At 36.6% G+C, this 19,961-nt stretch overlaps 1 protein-coding gene across 1 annotated transcript in view; it reads left to right on the top strand.

Annotated features, from left to right (window-relative positions):
• The window catches only part of LOC117181862 (G-protein coupled receptor Mth-like), a 134,729-nt gene extending 115,073 nt beyond the window's left edge, over positions 1-19,656 (top strand). Inside the window, exon 3 of the mRNA XM_033374871.1 lies at positions 19,213-19,656. Within this exon, the coding sequence (XP_033230762.1) occupies positions 19,213-19,373 (161 nt within the window). The 3' untranslated portion in view covers positions 19,374-19,656. The remainder of the gene's footprint in view (positions 1-19,212) is intronic.
• The last annotated feature ends 305 nt before the right edge of the window (positions 19,657-19,961 follow it).

The raw sequence follows: 19,961 nt of genomic DNA, 5'->3' as shown, positions 1-19,961 counted from the left end.
AAATTTGAGTTTCTTTTTATTCAAACTGAAACCGCGAATTTGCGTCACTGACTGTGCTGTTCCTAGCAGCGAGAATGCGAATTATATCCGCTCATTACACGTCCCAGTAGGTGCTGCCCTCCCCAGATGAATCTTGCAACTCTGGTCGACGGAATTTGGTTTGGCATGGCTCATATGAAAACGAAAAGTGGTCTACATAAATGACCTTGAAGACGTTCATGTAAAAAAATGTTGTGCTTCGTAGACTGAAAAATGTAAAAAAGTGAGGATTTTCTGGGATATTTAAGAACAATCTAGTTTAGAGCATTATTTCTTATACAAGGGGCAATGCGAAAAATTAAAAAAAAATTCATGAGTATAAGGAATACTGTTGTGGAATTGTTGAGGAATTTGAGAAATAATGAAAATTAATTACGGCTTAAAAGTACAAAAATGTACAACATCAAACTGCAAACTGTAACAGGATCACGTGCTCAAATCCACAAAATCTCAAGAAAAATACTTTTTAATTAAAGCCAGTAGTCTTGAATATAATGCTTTACAGGTCAGAAATGGACTCGTCTACGATTGAGTTGAGTGCCCTTAGTCTAGGCGAATCACACGTTGGAAAAAAAAAATTGTTAACAACACTTGAACAATTGAAAATGTTAAAGTGGCTCATAATAAATGTAAAAAAGAAAAATGCTTGAGCAGGGGTGTCGAATTTTTTTTAACATAACTCAATGAAAGTATACCTTTTTATGTCTTCAGTATTCAAAAATCTTTTTATATGGAAAAATCAATTGGTTTCCGAGAAAATCATTTGTGCCGGTCCGGAATTCTTTTTTTTCAAATGAAATTTCTCCTTCAGGAAATCATCGTACAGAGTTCTTTCAGATCTCAATGTTTGTGTTTTGACATATTCTTTCTGATGAAATGTACAAAAAATACAGTGCCTATTGGAGAACATGCAACAATCAATTTCTCACTAAACGTTGGTAATTTGTTTAAATTGTAAAATATCTTTGAAAACTGATTACTCTCTTCAAATTGACAGAAAAAATATAAAAAACTGTATTTCATCATTTTACCAGAAGCTTCATTTTTGAACACTAACGCTATCAACATTCAAGTCAAATAATGGAGCTTCAGATGAATAAGGAAAAAAACGAATTTTTAAATTTAATTTTTAAATTCACTTTAATTTTTTAATTATTACATTTTTCTGTTCGGACGATTGTTCGAACTTTGACAACATTTCGGAATATTTCGATGAGTTCGAAGACATTTCACGTAAAAACAAACAGCCAGGTTTTCGCTTAAACCCGGAAATTCAGTTATCCAAAGAATTTAGCGATATCGAAGACATTTTGAAGATCAGGAAGAAACACAGTATACTAAAAATTCGTACCATGAATATAAATTTGAAATGTTGTCAAAAGAAAGCCAGACTAGCGAAGTATTGTTTATATATTTATTTTTCATATGTAAATTATGTTGTAACCATTCATAGTATAAAAATCTTGAGAAATGAAATATTTTTGAAAAAAAATCTTAAATTCTAAATAGCTTAATTGAAAATGGCTTATTAATCTATATATTTAGCAAAAATTTGAAAACCAATTGATTTTAAGTAAAAAAAATGTTTAAATTCTGTCAAATTGAATGGAGTAATCAGTTTTTAAAGATATTTCACAATTTAAACAAATTACCAACGTTTAGCGAGAAATTGATTGTTGTATGTTCTCCAATAGGGACTATATTTTTTTTTCATTTTATCAGCAAGCATATTTCAAAACAAAAACATTGAGACCTGAAAGAACTCTGTACGATGATTTTCTGAAGGACAAATTTCATTTGAAAAACAGTGTTTCGGACCGGAACAAATGATTATCTCGGAAACCAATTGATTCTTACATCTAAAAAATTTTGTGAATATTAAAGACATAAAAAGGTATATGTTTATTGAGTTTCGTCCAAAAAATTATTTTTGCGTAAATTAAAAATAAAAAACGAAAGAAGAAATAAAACACGGTTTTTCGCATTTTTCGTGGACATTTCGAGGTTATGTGAAAAAGTCACTGATATAAAAGTTGTATATCTTTTATAATCTATATGTTTTCTATAAAACATTTTTCTCTCTAGCGTCAACTTTCGCCGAAAATTACAATAATACTATTTTCACCCCTTTTAAACTCCCCCAAATCAACCCCGCCACACCTCTGCTTACGAATTTTCTTTTTTACGTTTATTATGAGCCACTTTACCATTTTCAATTGTCTAAGTGCTGTTATCAATTTTCTTTTTCTTTGCCTTAAAATAAGTTAATTCGCCTGGACTATCTCCCCAACTGGATTTTGGGACTCTGGTCGATGGAATTCGGACCAACATTCCGGTATGTGAAACGCCGGCCCGTGCAACTGGTTGCCTCCGTGTGTTGACATGTGTCGAGTCTGGCATGGCCTGGTATTTAATTTAATAATCCTTCTCGGTCCGATTATTATGGATGTGATTATTCTACACCCCGATTGGCCCCGTAATAGTTATTGGGTTGTTGTAGGACGTCAAGTCCTTCTTACTTTACAACTCCAGGTATTAACTGTAATCTACTTTGTAGTAACACATAGATGGTAAATATATCAAAATTTATGTGTGATTAGCTCTCGCTTCGTTTGTTGTCCTAAATAAAATAAAGGTTTTTAATTTCTCTCTCATTCAACACACACCTCAAATGAAATAATCTGATCTCTTTAGTATTTCTCATTTTTGAGCTCGTGCCAGCCATGAGAATATTTGTGCTCTGATTGTTTTATTCATCAGCTAGAATAAGAGCTGGGGGAGGACCTATAACAGGTGGCTAGCCACCACGTTACGTCATATAACACACTAGTGTTTGATTTTTTTACAAATATAAAAAAATATATACGGTAAACATTAGGAATTCCAAAAGAAAGATTGTGCTTATCGTATCATTTTTCAGAAATGTAATATATGTTTGAAAACTATATTAAAAACAAAGTTGCTGATTGGCTGCAATTTTTTTATTCGCGCGTGACTAGACCTTCTGTGGGCTGGATCATGGACGAGACGTTTGTCGTTGAGATAGCGACACTGCACGTCGCAAGTGAAGGGATACTGGGGCTTTCTCGAAGAATTAGTTGCGCATGCATAGAAACGTTTCGGCAATCACGTTAAGCTGACTCAGTTCTTTCGTCGCTTGAGTGCTTGTTTACACACACACGCAAACTCATCGTTTCACACGAACACCTCAAACTTTCTTTTGACGAAGCTTTCGTTAGTATATGCGGTTTTTGTATCTCGGATGGAGTATAGATTTTTTTAGTCCACTCGTGAAACTCGGAATTTTTCGCTAATTTGATAACGCTCTGATTATCTACGCGTAATGTTGTGGCACTATCACAGTGAAATCCGATTTCTTCTGGCAGGTTTCCCAGCCACGCGGATTCTTTGGCAGCAGATAAAGCAGTTCGCAAGACTTCATATGTAGCCGGTCATCGATATTCGCGTTTTCATGTATCCTGTATAAACCGCATCGGAAAACCGACTAGTTTAGACATCCTTCCGGCGCTTCGATACTCGATTCTTAAACCTACTTTATCGACTAGATAGAAGAACATTCTCTTCACAGCAGCCAATTAATAAAATCGTGATTGTTCGGGAACTTGCTCGCATTGTTCACTGCGAACATGATGTCTGATTTCGACACGATTGCCAGAAACGTTAGCGAGCCCACAGCTTAACGATGAAGTAAACTCCTCACACTCTGTTTCGGTTGTACCGGGTACAATGTCGCATGAAATCGGTCAGTACACTCACCACTTTCGCTTCGCTCATATTAAACCTCTCGAAGATACGATTAACGTATCGACTCTGGTGAACAAACACCGTTTTTTGAGCTCGACTGCTTGTAATATGTTTGTAATATGATGAAGTTGAAAAAACGCTCAAACAGGATGCATTTTCGTAAGAAAAATTTCATTAATCATGGGTTAGGTACGAGTATTACCCGGAAAATGTACAAAAAGTGTATCTCACAGCTATTCGAGCCCAAATATGGATGAAAAACACAGACAAAATTTATGTTCAGCACAAAAAGGGCTATTTGGGCTATTCAGAATTTTCGTTTTAAAATTAGGATTAAACCCTGACTATGAGGCAACTTCTTATGAGACAACTTCCGCCGAGCTACGTGATCTCGAGCTCTTTACTCATCAATGTTATTTCCTCGAGAAAATTCCCGGATTCGCACTCGATAACCCCCTCGTCTACGAGTAGCGCGAGATATACTTTCGATCCCTCGTGATGTTGACTTACGGTTTTAACGGTTTCAACACCCAACACTTAAGGCACCGTTTATTATCTGAGCGCCGTCTAGCCCTTCAGGAACTTCTATGTGAATCTATTGGACGAGAATACCGTACACGGACGATGCCTTCATTTCAAACTGCACGAACTCGAGGTGTTCCTGCTTGAAAAATGCTAACAAAACGCGTAGAGAGTCGTATTTCATCACCGGTAAGAACGGCTCGGTGTAGTCGATTCCTGCTCGTTGTTGAAAACCTCGCGAACACACGTGATCTTTGTATCGATAAAGTCGTTTCGTTGTGTGGACTAATTTATTAAAAATCCATTTTGAATCTATGTTTTTCTTCTGGGCTTCCTTCGGAATGATTACACAGGCATACAGGAAAACAGTTGTCTGAACTTTTGAACAGACCATGTTGGTCTTATGTTTCTGAGATCGCTGAATCAGAATCCAGTAGCCGTTTGGCCCCATCAGGTCAGAATTTTTTCTAACCTCAGAAAACACAAAAAAAAAGCCAAAATAGCCCTTTTTGTTCGTAGAAAGTGTAACCCGGACACATTTTGCAAAACTGCCTCCAATTAGCCAGAATAAACGATCTTCCAGTTTTAGGGGCAAAATAAGCCCAAACGAAGTAATCTCATGTTTTTTGGGTCGCTGAGTGTGGATCCGCGGCTTTTTTTCTCGGAAAGGTCAAAGAGCTTCCCTATCTTCAACAAATATCCTCTCAACGTTGCGAAAGTAGTCCGTTTTGTTATTATAATATGACCAATGGCTAAATTTTCATTTTTCTCATGCCACGATTCGATCATATAAACAAGGGAATTTGGAGATAATACTACAAAATCACCCGCGTGTCCGAGAAACTGGTATTTGCATCGTTCCGTACGTCTTGAATAGACGCACTGAACTGTCGGATGTAAGAAACACCGCAGAAAAAATGCAACAAACTTGGCAACAAAAGTCTGGTTGAAAACTAACGGGCAATGCTCTATATAATATCTACGGGTCCATGGTATACCACAGGATTCATTTTCTTTCTTGGATCTGCTGAATCGGGAATTCCAAGTTTACGATCCAAGGACTGCTTCAAGCTGCTGCCCTGGTAAATGAAATGATGAAAACTGCCATATCCGATTATGTGTAGAATGATTCGCTCTTGAGCTTGCCAGGGTATCGAAGCCAGCGGCAATGCGCTGCCTTGCAGGGGGGCGTTACAGAATGAGAATGATGCCGCAGTATGTCGATGACGAATTGACATTGTCTTCATCAGAGTCAGAAAGCCCCCATTCGTAGCCTTGGGGAGGTATGAGGATTATCATTTTCAGGACAGTAGACTTACCCCGGTCGGAGTGGGTTCCCTAACGTGCGGGTTTTTCTGTAAATCATGACTTCTTAAGAAACTTAAACTTCTTTAAAGGAGCATAAGTGCTACAATAATTGTAGAAAGCAATGAAAAGTGGGTTCCTAATGGCATATGTAGCACTTCTTACACAATGCTTTATCGCTGAAAAAATGGAAAGCATAACAATACAGCTTGGAGGTTCAGCAAACCCATGGTGTGAAGGAAACCACAAAACCGCGAAGAATGCTACATATGTTCGTTAATCTTACTGAAACAAATGGAAAATACAAAAACAAGATAGTTAATGCCAATGTTTCTACTGTCACGAAACCCATCAAGGCTAATAAGAACATAAATCCAGTAGAGATCAGCAAGAACAGTGAAGATGATGATGATAATGATAGAGTAAGCGACGGTCATGATGATGTGAACCGTGTTAGTGATAGTGAGAGTTTTAAAAGTAGCGCAAAAAACAGGGATGACAATTTTAAACCATCTGAAAAAGGGCCGTAACCCAGAGAAAAATTTGTAGTCAGAATTGAACGATATCGTGAGGAAACTTCCACTTGCTAAAGACGAAGCGGAAGAGCTGGCTTAATTTCTTGAGAGTAAACATTTTTTAACAAAGTGTACGAAATCAACAGTTTATAGTAATAGAGTGAAAGATTTCAGGAAGTATTTTGATTAAAGGAATTATAATATATAAAAATAAAAAATTGGTATATTGTAAAGATGTTGATGGGTTGATGAATGAGTAGACACCGAATGTATATAAAAGTGAAGAATGGCGAGTTTTCATCGACTCATATACTCGAAGTCTAAAGGCGGTCTTGCTTCACATCAGTAATATATACGCGAAAATACCTGTCGCACGTTTAGCTCAGTTGAAGGAGGAATACGCCAAGCTTGAACTGGTCCTTAAGAAAATAAATTACATGGCTCAATAGTGGGACATTTGTGAAGACTCGAAAATTCTAGGGATGGTAATAGCGCAGCAGTCGGGATTCACAAAAGACCCTTGTCATTTGTGTTTATGGGATAGCAGAGATAGAAAAAGTCGCATCCGTGAAAAATGGCCAAAAAGAACCTCTTTTGTGCGTAGAAAACAAAACAATATTGCAAAACCACTGGTCGATCCTAAAAAAGTCTTGCTTCCACCGCTCTACATAAAACTTGGCCTCATGAAACAACTTGTTGAAGCACTTGACAAAGAGCGGGAGTGTTTTAAGTACCTGGGGGAGCAGTTTCAAAAACTGTCGGATATGAAGCTCGAGATAGGTGTGGCAAGCAATTGAGCAACTCAGATTCTCTAATACTTTTCTATATATTTTCTCCAATAAACTTCGATTGTATTTAAATACATATTACATTATTATATATCCCCTCAACCACTTATAATAGTCGGAATACAGTGACATTTTATTAATATGTCGAATCGTATTCTCACCTTTCTTGAATCCCGCATCCAATACTATTATCAATTAGTTCCTTGACATTCTTTTTTATGAATTTTTGCTTTATTTCCTTGTATTTTCTTGTGTGTATGTGTGTTTTTTCCCTTTTTTATTCTTTTGCCTTCTTTTGTTCTTATTATTTTTTTTCTTACCAAGTTTTCTTGGATATTTCAATCATGGAGTTTCTCAAACTCAAAAATCAGGAATAAAGCGGTGTCCTGATAACCTCGAGTTCTAAAACTATAGAAGTTTTATTGAATCATCTACAGCAAAAGTACGATCTTCCTGAGAATTCGAGAGAATTAGCTCGCGTCAAACTTTCTCGATGGATTCGCCAAATGGAATACGTTTTGAACGTCAGTTATCGATTACCAGTTGAAGTCTGGGCATGCAAAACCAAGGAGCAAAAGAAGGTTCGCAATTCAAGGAAGGAGTATATTAAGAATGAAATTTGTGAACAACTTGGCTTGATAGTGGATACTCCGAAACAAGGTGCTGATTCTTCCAATTATGGGAATACAGCCAGGAAACTCTTCGAAAATCATAACATTATTTCCGAAATCACCGGTTTTGACGAAGAAATTCTGAAGAATATGTACATAGTCATACAAGTCGTAGCAAGGAGAGCCATTGACACCAAAAAATTCGACGAACACGCTCATAAAACGGCCAACCTACTCGTTCAGAAATATAATTGGTATTTCATGCCTCCATCACTACCCAATAATAATAATACAAGAATAATACAGAATAATACAAGGAAGACAAGTCGCATTGACCCTAACACAGATTTATTGCATTATCTCCTATTCTCTTCTGATCTTTATTTATCAAGTATAAGAAGTGAGTTCTTCAAGCCAGAAATACCACTGCATCAAGAAGCAGAAGTTTTACTTTTGAAACAGACGTAAAGTCTGATGTGCGTATCGAATTAATATTAATATTATTCTCATGAAATTGTTCATGCCGAAAACAATTGGGTTTAAAAATTGGTCATTCACAGTTAATCCAGTTCTGAAAACGAATTGAGTATATCGAAAAAATGGCCAAACTGTGTATTCGTTTATTACATTTAAACTGAATAATCAACAATTGTTATCGGATAATCGAAAATAATGAATGGGTATCATCAATTAGTGATCTGCAGTTGATTCTGGGTGGAAAACGCTATTCATTCCATGACGAATAGAAAAGATGAGTAATTATTCAGGAAAACGTTTATAACAATGGCAGTTGCTATTATTCATCCAAATCCCCTAACGTTATTGGAAGATCAGTCATAAACCATTTAATACATTCAAAGGATGGAGTTTGTGTGACGAAAAATAGCCGAATAATGAAATTTTTAACTAAGATCGTTTAAACAATTACGCATTGTTATTATATGAGCAAATATGATGACTGAATATCATTCACGAGCTCTACGGAACTGATTCCATGGAAAATGACTATTCTTTTCGTCACCAATAGCTCAAGTCAAAAATTGTTTTCTTTATTTGTTTATAATAATGATTGCTTATTCATGAATCCTCACGGGTATGGCACAAAAATTATTTTTGTTGATCAATGGAGGAAATCCAGTGAGAACAGTGAGAACATTTTTATAAAAAAAAGGGCTATTTTGGCTATTTTTGGGTGTTTTTTAAAGTTAGAAAAAATCCTAAACTGATAGGGCCAAACGGCCACCGAATTCTGATTCGTGCAGTCTACGCTATCGTCCGCGAGTTTCACTTTGATCCCTCTCAAGCTACATACGCCGACGGAAACCAAATTACTGTGCAAGGCAGGTACATATATCACGTTATAGATCCTTGCCTGAGTCCATACGCTGTGTTCGAGCTGTGTCCTTATATACATACGTACATACGCTGTATCGGAATATAGGACTTTTTTCTTATCCAGCTTTAGCCACTTGCTTTTAAATTCTGCAGACAGCTTACTATACTAACTAGACCGTTTTCCAAACTTTCCGATGTCGCTGCTATAAACGCGCTGCCACGTAACTTGCTTTCGTTGCCGCCTTCTTTTGTTTTGCTCACGCATCGGGCATACTTGCGCGTAATGCCCCTTCTCTTTGCAGACAGAGCACTGACTCTTTTTTTTCTCGTGTCGTTTCTTTTTTTCTTTTTTGTTCTTGGTACTGTCTTTGCTTTTCGGGTCTTCTTTGTTCTTCGAGCCGCCGACATTTGGACTGTTGATTCTCATTGCCGAAAATGCTGCTATCTCATCTTCTTAAGCTTCTAATCGACTTTCCTCTTTCATAAGCCGTTTTTCCAGATTCTTCAGGGTTTGTAGAGAAGGATCGATGCTATCTCAGTCTGCCCGTAGCGTGAGTAAGTTTCCTCACCATATAACTTCTGAATTAATGCGAGCTCATTCGCTGCCAAATTTTGCTGGTGAATCCACGCGAGTGTGTTCAACATTTGCTTTCGGATGGTCTTCATAATCAATCTGAGTCTCGTAGTGAAGGCAGTCGTTAGGCTTGTCTTAGCTATCGTATGTTGAATACCCTTAGATTTAAGAATACCCAGATATTTATATGATTCGCCTGCAGCCATTGCATCGATGTCGTTTTCGAACTCGTTCTCTAACTCTGCGGTCCCTAATTCTCCTCTGATTAAATGAACTGTTCTACATTTATCTAGTCAGAACTACATGTGGATATCATTAGAAAACTGCTGTGTGACATCGATCACTTGCTGCAGTTTCTGGGCCGACCTAGCGTACAGCTTCAGGTCATCCATGTAAAGATGATAGGTCACTTGATGACCATCCTGATTATTATGAATTCTGAACTCATGAGACATACTGTTTAGTGTTTTGCTCAACGGATTTAACGCTAAACAGAACCATAGTGCGCTGAAGGAGACTCCTTGAAATATACCCGTCCTAAAGCGTATTGATCTAGTTATCCTTGGTTGTCCATGATTAAAATACTTGATTCTTGTACCCCAGAGCCTCATCGCATGGTTCAGAAAGTCAATAATGCGTGGGCAGATTTTGTAAGGTTGTAAGACTTCAAGCAAATAGTCATGCGGCACGGAAGGAAGCGCTTTCTTATAGTCAATGTATGCCATGTGTAAGTTCCTTTGATGCTTACGAGCTTGAGTCATGGCATCAGCGCCTATAGTGACTAGATCTTTACAGCCTCGTGAGTTCTTACAACATCCTTTTTGTTCTTCTGTAAGAATGACATTCTCGTCGCAATGAGAATATACATTATCTGCAATGATAGCTGTAAGACATTTATAAATTGTTTGAAGACAGGCTATCGGTCGAAAGCCAGATGGATTTTGAGACTCTGGTTTTTTTGGTAGCATATACGTTGTACCCCGGAGCATAAAACTTGGCATCAGATCTGGGTGTTCAATGATCTTCTGAAAACACCTTGCCAACGCAAGATGCACAATCGTCAGGTACTTGTACCAGAAGTTGTGCACCATGTCCGGACCTGGAGCTTTCCAATTACTTGCCCTTTTCAAGACCGCTGAAACATCTAAAGCTGAGATGTTGTCAGATGCATTTCAGGGCTATTGCTTGCTCTCGCTTCCTCCAGTTTGAACCACGCAGTGTCCAAATTGCATCTGCTCATTTTTCCTCAAATACCCGACCAGTAGTTAGTCATATCTTTCAATTGAGTGACATCGGTGCCTTAGTGGTTATTTGGCTTCACTTTCAGTTCACGATAGAACTTTCTTTCATCTGTTTGAAAGTTTTAATTTTGTCGCCTTCGTGCATTACTTTTCTTGTACCGACGCAGTCTGGCAGTAAGAACATCAAATTTCCGTCGTTGAGAGCCTAAAATTTCATCTAATATTGCTGGTGTTAATGTATCCATGTGCCGAGGGTGGATGATTATAGTAAGATCGTTCATCAGCTTTCAGGTTTTATTTCATTTTTTATATTGAGTTAATCGACCCAATTTGCACCTTACTTTGCTGACATCTATGTCCAACCTGATCTTCCACGGTGGATCTCGATCCCTTGCTGGGGGTACAAGAATCAAGTATTTTGAACATGGACAACCAAGGTTAACTAGATCAGTACGCTTTACGGCGGGTAGGTTTCAAGGAGACTCTTTTAGCGCACTATGGTTCTGTTTAGCGTTGAATCCATTGAACAAAACACTAAACAGCATTCTCAAGGGTTCAGAAAGTCATCAAGTGACCCACCTTCTTTACATGGATGACCTGAAGTTGTACGCTAGTTCAGTCCAGAAACTTCAGCAAGTAGTCGATGTAACAAAGCAGCTATCCAATGATATTCGCATAGAGTTCGGACTAGATAAATGCAGAAGAGTGCATTTAATCGGAGGGGAATTTGGGACCGAAGAGTTAGAGAACGAGGCCGGCTATCACGGACTTTTGTATTTGCATGTTTATTAAGGAGTGTTTTAAAATGATTTCATAACGAATCCCTGGCAGACCGAAGGAACTGAATAGAGCCTCCACTAAGTACCCATAAAGACCCCATTGGGTGCTCATTCGGTTCCTTATAAAAAATCTCTATAGCAAGGGATCAAGATCTACCATGGAAGATCAGGTTTGATATGGATGTCAGCTAAGCAGGATGCAAATTGGGTCGATTAACTCAGTATAAAAAAAGGAAATAGAACCAGCAAGCTGATAAACCATGTTACTAAAATCATCCAACCTCGGCACATCGAGACATTAACACCAGCAATATTGGATGAGAGTATAGACTCCCAAAGACAGAGACTTGATGTTCTTACTGCCAGACTGCGTAGCTACAAGAAAAGTAGTACACAAAGGCAACAAAATTGAAACTTTTAGACAGACAAAAGAGGGTTCTATTGTGAACTGAGAGTAAAGCCAAATAACCAGAAAGATAACGAAGTCCCTCAATTTGAAGATATGACTAACTACTGGTCGGATGTTTAGGGAAAAATGAGCAGATGCAATTTGGACACAACGTGGTTCAAACTGGAGGAAGCAAGGGTAAGAAATAGCTCTGAAACGCAACTAACAAACATCACAGCTTTAGATGTATCAGCGGTGTTGAAAAGAGCAAGTAATTGGAAAGCTCCAGGTCCAGACATGAGGCACGACTTCTAGTACAAATACCTGACGAGTGTGTATCTTGCGTTGGCAAGGTGTTTTCAGAACATCATTGAACATTCAGATCTGATGTGAGGCTTTATGCTCCAGGATACTACGTATATATTACCAAAAAAACCAGACGCTGAAAGTCCATTAGACTTTTGACTGATAGCCTGTCTTCTAACAATTCATAAATGTCTTACAGATATCATTGCAGATAAGGTATATATCCCATTGTGGCGAGAATGACATTCTCACAGAAGAACAAAAAGGATGTTGTAAAAACTTGCGAGGCTGTAAAGATCTAGTCACTATAGACGCTGTTGCTATAACTCAAGCTCGTAAGCATCAAAGGAACTTACACATGGCATACATTGACTATAAGAAAGCGTTTCCTTCCGTACCGCATGACTATTTGGTTGAAGTCTTAAAACTTTACAAAATCTGCCTACGCATTATTGACTTTCTAAGTCACGCGTTGAGGCACTGGGGTACGAGAATGAAGTATTTTGATCATGGACAACTAAGGGATAACTAACTCAATAACCTTTACGACAAATATATTGCAAGGAGTCTCCTTCAGCGTACTATGGTTCTGTTTAGCGTTATATCCGTTGAGCAAAACACTAAACAGCATGTCTCATGAGTTCAGAATTCATGATAATGAGGATAGTCATCAAGTGACCCATCTTCTTTACATGGATAACCTGAAGGTGTATGCTAGGTCAGCCCAGAAACTGCAGCAAGTAGTCGATGTCACAAAGTAGTTTTCCAATAATATTCGCATAGAGTTCGGACTAGATAAATGCAGAATATTGCATTTAATCGGAGGGGAATTAGGGACCGCAGACTTAGAGAACGAGTTCGAAAATAACATCGAGGCAATGGTTGCAGGCGAATCATATAAATATCTGAGTATTCTTTAATTTAAGGGTATTCAGCATACGATAGTTAAGACAAGCCTAACGACTGCCTTCACAACGAGACTCAAATTGATTATGAAGAATTTTCTCAACTCGGCAAACAAAATCAGGGCAATCAATCTATATGCCATCCCTGTCCGCACGTACAGCTTCGGGCTCATAAAATGGTCTAACACCGACGTTGAAAACTTAAACAGAATTGTTCGCGTAAAAATGACAATGTACCGAATGCAGCATAGAAATTCAGCGATTAAAAGGGTAGTTCTACCACGACATATAGAGGGTAGGGGCATTGTAGACGTCAAAAAACTGTGTGAGTCACAAGTTATACAGTTGCTAGACTATTTTAACAGCAAACGAAATTTTGCGCTTACAGTGCCATCTGTCAAGCGGATTTTGACTACACACCCTTAAATTTGTCCTCAGATGGACATAATTATGTACCGGGCATTATACATTAACAACTTGCCCTATACCTAGGACTCTTAAAAAAATGGATGCCCTTCTATAGATACATTCCAGTGTCCATTTTAGAAAGCGAAGATTACATCTTATATTAGGATGTTACTATCCAAACGGATCATTAGACCCGGGCCAATCGACCGGACATCGTGATGCGAGAAAAAAAAGATGGAAGAGTCTACATCATCGACATTGCTTGTCCGCTTAACCGAAGCCTCATTCGGTGGGGAAGGGTGTAATGTGAGGAAGGGATATCAAATGTTTTAAGTTGACGCCGAATTCTCGCGTTACTCATTTAAATAACACGTTCGTTCCGAGGTCTTTTGTTTCAGGCGTTATTCACTCTACTGACACTCTGTTTATTAACTATTTGTCGCCATAATTTTCTGTCCTGGCATACTTCTCTAGCTTCTTTTACGCCCATGCATTTGTTCATGCAGGCTCTTGTGTTTCTATGGCTGCTAATGTCTCTTCTAACTACGGTCTCATTCACACATTCTAACCATTCTTTTCGCGGTCTGCCTATGGACATGCTGCCATTTACTTTTTTACCTTGATATACTTGTTTCGTTAGTCGTACAGTTGGAATTCTCTCAACATGTCTGAACCATCTTCACCTATTTCTTTCTAATGTGACTACTACTGTCTCTTTTGCACCACATTCTTTGAAAATTATTTTGTTACTCACTTTGTCCATCAGAGTTTTCCCGTATTTCTAAAAAAGTTTTACTCTATTGTCGTATAGTTTAATTAAAATTAAGTTCAGAATATAAGAAAAATGATCTGCTTCAGTGCTCCGTATTGTAAACATAGAAGCGAGGATGGATTTAAACTTTACCACTTTCCACTAGGGCAAAGCGAAAGACTCAATTTGTATCTATAAAAAGATGCTTTTCTGGAATTTTTAAAATCTTTTTATAGACAAAGGTCTGGCACTCCCATAGGTTCAGTCATTTCTCCGAAGTTAGCAGAAACAGTGATGGAAGATTTGGAGGTTTTTGCTTTTCGGAAACTAGATTTTGTTTTGCCTTTTTATTTTCGGTTTGTCGACGATACCTTATTGTGTGTTCCTCTAGCAAAGTTGAAAATGGGCATTGATTCCTTTAACAGTTTTCATCAAAAGCTTCAATTCATTCATGAAATAGAACAGAATAACAGAATCAGTTTTTTGGACATGCGAGTAATTAAGGATTGGGATGGTAATATTATTACCAATTAATAATTTGCTTGCAGATAATCAGAAAGAGTTAAAGGAATATAGTTCGTTTAATACTTTCGTTCTTCCATTTTTGGTCAAATTTCTAAAACTTTTGAACTTATGTTAAAAAACATTAAAATTCATGCTATTTTCCGTATACCATTTAAAATGGATTCAGTAATTCATTTGTGCAAAGATCCTTTTGATAATATTGAAAAGGGTGGTCTTGTCTATAAGATCGCGTGCAGGATCTGTAAGATGAATTACGTGGGACAGACTGGCAGACTTCTTAATACTAGAATAGAGGAACACAAAAGTGATGTTTGTTTGGGACATCGTTATAAGAGTGTTCTTGCCAGACATACAAAGGAATTTGTTCATGTTGACCTTGAGTTTGACTGGAATGATGTGCAAATTTCGCATAGTGAAAGTAATGAGAGAAAGAGTGAATTCATGGAAATGCTTTATATTCAAAGCAAAAAAAGTTACCTATTATTTTAAAAATCGATTTGGATAAGTTTAAAAAAATTTATGCTAATATGATTACTTATATTTAATGAGGCTGTTTCATGAATTTTGTTTTTCTTTTTATTTCTCTATTTATGATGTAATTGTGACAGATATTTATATCGTGTTTACAACAGATTGGTCTTCGACCCCTCATTCGATTCTCAAGTATGAAAGAGAGAGCACATTGTAATAAAAATAAAAAAGAGGAAAGAAAGAAAAAGAGAAGGAAGGGGATGTGGTTGGCCTACCTATTAAATTTGTCTTGCCTTGATACCGAAACGTTGGTAATGCAGTTTTATTTTTTTATTTTTGAGTGTTCTTTCATTGTAATTTAAAGATAATAAAAATAAAAAAGAAGAAAGAAAGAAAAAGCGAAGGAAGGGGGTGTGGTTGGCTGCCTTCTCATTTTTCTTTCCTCTTTTTTAGTTTTGTTCAAAAATTAATTTTTTCAGCTTACAATAGGATTTATTTGTTTTTGTTTGTTCGTTGTGGTTCGTTTGTGGAGTTTGCATGAATTTGATTATTGGACGTTAAATGGGATTTTTAATTTGGATTTTAATATAATTTAAATTTCTTAAATTTTGAACGCATCTCCATATATCAATAAAGAAAAATTGGAATGAAAAACAGTAAAAACAATAGTTTTTAACCTGCTATAGACAACCGTATTAATCGACAAATTTATAGACCACGATGACAACCCTTCTTCAAATGGTGTGGGTGAAATTTTTTACCACAATGCTTGCACAAGTATTTTCCAAAGCGTGTATTTTTAATTTCAAAAAATGTACTAAGTAAAAATATAATCCAGTGAATAGATTACAAAATATAGGCCCCGTTGTAGAGTCAGTCCTTATGAACTTGCTCAGATGTAATCCCTTATTATTCCACACAGTAGTTTGCAAGTCTACCATTTTTGTAATTCGTTAAGTTCATTAAGAATGACACAAATTCAGATAATTAACAATTTAAATATGTTTTCCGGCTGGTCGGGACAATTTTTAATTATTTGTTATTTTCTATCAGCAAATAAAAAGTGCAAACTACTCTTTTCAGAAGTGATGTTGATTTTTCCCAATACGACCCGGCTAAAAATTCCTGTACAGGATCTTCGGAGGATCGTGCACATGTTTTTGTAAACAAACATGTACACGAACCTGTACAGGTAATCTTGACAGTTCATGTCAAAATAATCATAATTGATAATTCACTGTAATACCAAAACTCAGTGATCTAACTCATTTCTACCCTTTAGTTTGATTTAGATTTTAATATTTTTGTTTAGAACTTTCTAGCTCATAAAATTAATTATGAGTTTTGAATTAATCGATTTTTAATTTGTCCTGCTCAGGAAATTGGTACCGAGTAAACACGTCGGTTCCAATCCTGCTAGGACGACAAAACTGAAACGAATTAATTTATTATTAACTAAAATACCAAAAGAAACTCTATCGACAAATTCTAGTTCCCAATTAACATTGTTCGGTTTAGGAAAAATAGACAGATTTCTACGTAAATATTTCACCTAATTTGCGTAATCCAATTACTTTATAATCTTTCAGTGCGCCATTTTGATTCTCGCTTCTGTGGGCTCATCTCTCCTAAAATAGAAGTAACAATTTGCATAAGAAAAGGGGTAAAATTAACAGGTTTCAGATTAGAGTCACCATAGATCCAGAACTCAGGCATAATTACGTAACAAAGGGATTTCTGATGCAATACTATTTTAAAACCAAGGGATTAAAAGTAGAGAAAAGTGAAATACAATTCAATGTTAATTGGGAACTAGAATTTGTCGATAGAGTTTCTTTGGGGATTTTCGTTAATAATAAATTAATTCTTTTCAGGTTTGTCGTCCTAGCAGGATTGGAACCGACGTGTGTACTTTGTACCAACTTCCTGAGCAGGGCAAATCAAAATAAAATAAAGAGAGATAGTAGAATAATCTTACAAGTTTACTCTTCTGTTCTAAAGATGATCATTCAGCAATGCCATTTAAATTAGCTAATTGGTTTAGTAAGGCTGTCCATTACCCGATACCATGGCGGACCGAAAAACCCGAAAGGAGCCTTTACAAACTATCCTTAAAGACCCCACTGAGTCCCCCTTTGGTTCCTTTTTAAAAAACTAAGAAAAGAACAAACAGCAAGATCAACTTTTAAGTTGTTGAAATTCGGATTTTACGTTTAAATTTACATTAGAAACGCACGGAGTAACCGCAATACTTTTTATCACAGTGTTAAAAACTTTAAAAAGTAAAATACCTGTCATTTACATGGGCCGAATCCGGCTTTAAGAGCATCTTCTTTTAGTAGCAGTTAATAAGCGTTCCGTCGCGAACTTCAAGAATTTTGTATGGATGCTAGCGCCACGCAGTGAAACCCCAGACAACAACGCTGCAATGTAAGTGAGAGCAGTCGAGCAGTGTCCTTGAGGTAACAAGACGAGATGTCAGGGCTAAAGGTAAAGAATTTTTCTAAATTCTCATTTTTCATATTATTCTTATCAGGGAAGGTATTAAATTTGTGTAAAATTAGTCATTTAAATTATTACATATATTTATTTACATTTATTTTCCAAATTTAAGTTTTATTTTTAAACTTCGCGCGCAACAAACTACTCAAACAACTATTATTGATGCGCTTGAAGTTACCTTCAGCAGAAGTTAATGACATTTCTTTACATTTTTAACGCTGCAAAAAAAGTATTGCCATTACTCCGTGAGTTTCTTATGTAAATTTTAATGTAGAATCCGAATTTCAACAATTTAAAAGTTGATCTTGCTGTTTTTTTTAGTTTTTTAAGAAGGAACCGAAGGGGGACTCAGTGGAGTCTTTAAGGGTACTTTGTAGAGGCTCCATTCGGTTCCTTCAATCCTCCAGGGTATTCGTAAGTATTATATTTTTACCCCTAGCTGCAACGAACAGTTGAACCTTAAACGGTTTTCCTATGAAGAAAAAAATTACACTAAGCTAAAGCGACGTGTATAAGTATAATCCTGTCATCTAGTACTTTTAAAAGGTAATTTCGGGGCAGTCACTTTTTTTCTCTTAATTACTTCATTTGGGGGTGCATCATATGGGGCCAGGTTCTGTAAACAGGATTTCGTCCCAGAACACTAAAATTTTGGTAGGGAAATATATAAAATATCACATTCCACTGAATTGTTACCTTCCTATGCGTTTGGGAGAAAAGTGTTCATACAAAATTTAAAGTAGATATAATTCTGCGTAAAACTAAAAAAAGCGTTCTTCTATCACCAACAGTTCCCACTCGCGATAGGCCACGAGTAATGACCTTCCAAATATGCCTATTTTTGGTTGTTTTTTTTACTGAAAATCTGAAAGTCGTGTTGGTTCCGTGAAAAAGGACCAAAAAACAGGCATATTTGGAAGGTCATTACTCGTGGCCTATCGCGAGTGGGAATATTTTCCTTTTTGTAACTTACGAAAAATTAAGTGCTCTTGTATTCATTCTCTAGGAACATTCTTCTGTGACAACCCCGAAACGAGATATTTACAGAAAACTGAAATCTGGGCATTTACCATTGGCAGGTGCTAACTCACCATTTATTATAGTTAGGACATTGTTTTTTTTTGTTGAAATTACAGGTGCTTCCGTCTACTTTAATTTATTTGTTGACAATTTTTAGATCTGGCCATGAGGATCCGAGCGACAGAGAAAATAAAAAAAAATGTGATTTTTGGAAAAAAGTTTAAAATTAGGTTTTCTTAAGGGCGAAACTGCGCGACTATTAGTGATAGAACAACTTTTTTTTAGTTTTACGCAGAATTTTATCTACTTAAATTTATCTAAGAACACTTTAACCTCTCAAATTCACAGGAAAGTACAAATCCAATTGAATGTTATATTTTGCATCCTTTCCCAACAAAATTTTCGTGTTCCGGGACGAAACCCTGTTCATAGAACCTGACCCCATATTATTTTTCCTAACAGATGACTGGACTACTAGAAAAAATATCGCAGACAGTGCGAATAAGACGAATAGTGAGAAGCGAGGGAACCCACAAAAAACAAGCGAGAAAGACAGAAGTATGATAAGCACACCTCTGAGGGTGGAGTCTTTAACGTCAAAAAAAGTTTGTTTTGACCAATGACAGCAGTGGAACATTATATAGCCTTTAGAAAATCTCGTGAAAAAGTGTGTACTGTAATTGAAATATTACGGTCGCATGGTAGGCCATGCGGCAGATCAAAATCCTAAATGAAATGTATAGTCTACTATAGTCTCTCCTTCGCGCGCGAACGAAAACTAAACAGAGTGAATAAGTACTAAACAATCATGTGCGCGTGCGAAGTTTTGTATTCATTTTTAGCATTAACCCAATTTTCGAATCAATATTCAGTTGCTAAAACTTGTAGACCACTCAAATGTTTGCCGAATTAGATTCTGAAATAATGTATTCAGCGAATCCATGTAACGTAGAATTTACAATTACTATCATTAATATTCAAAACGAGACATCATTTAGAGATTTCAAGTGAACGTTATGTAATTTAATATTGTGAAGAAGATTAATTTTTGTACAATAACTTTTGTACAAAATCAATAATAAAATTATACCTATAGCCTAAACAATCAAATTTCGTTCCGATTCTCCGCTTTCAATATGAAAATTATGGTACATGTATTTGCACTGAAATGTTCAAATAAATGTTAATGATAAAAGAGTGACATGTCAGAA

This window comes from Belonocnema kinseyi, chromosome 10 (assembly GCF_010883055.1).
Source record: "Belonocnema kinseyi isolate 2016_QV_RU_SX_M_011 chromosome 10, B_treatae_v1, whole genome shotgun sequence".
In the NCBI taxonomy this organism is placed as follows: domain Eukaryota; kingdom Metazoa; phylum Arthropoda; class Insecta; order Hymenoptera; family Cynipidae; genus Belonocnema; species Belonocnema kinseyi.
The sequence above is the reverse complement of the archived record's forward strand: the minus strand, read 5'-3'. Positions and strand labels throughout refer to the sequence as shown.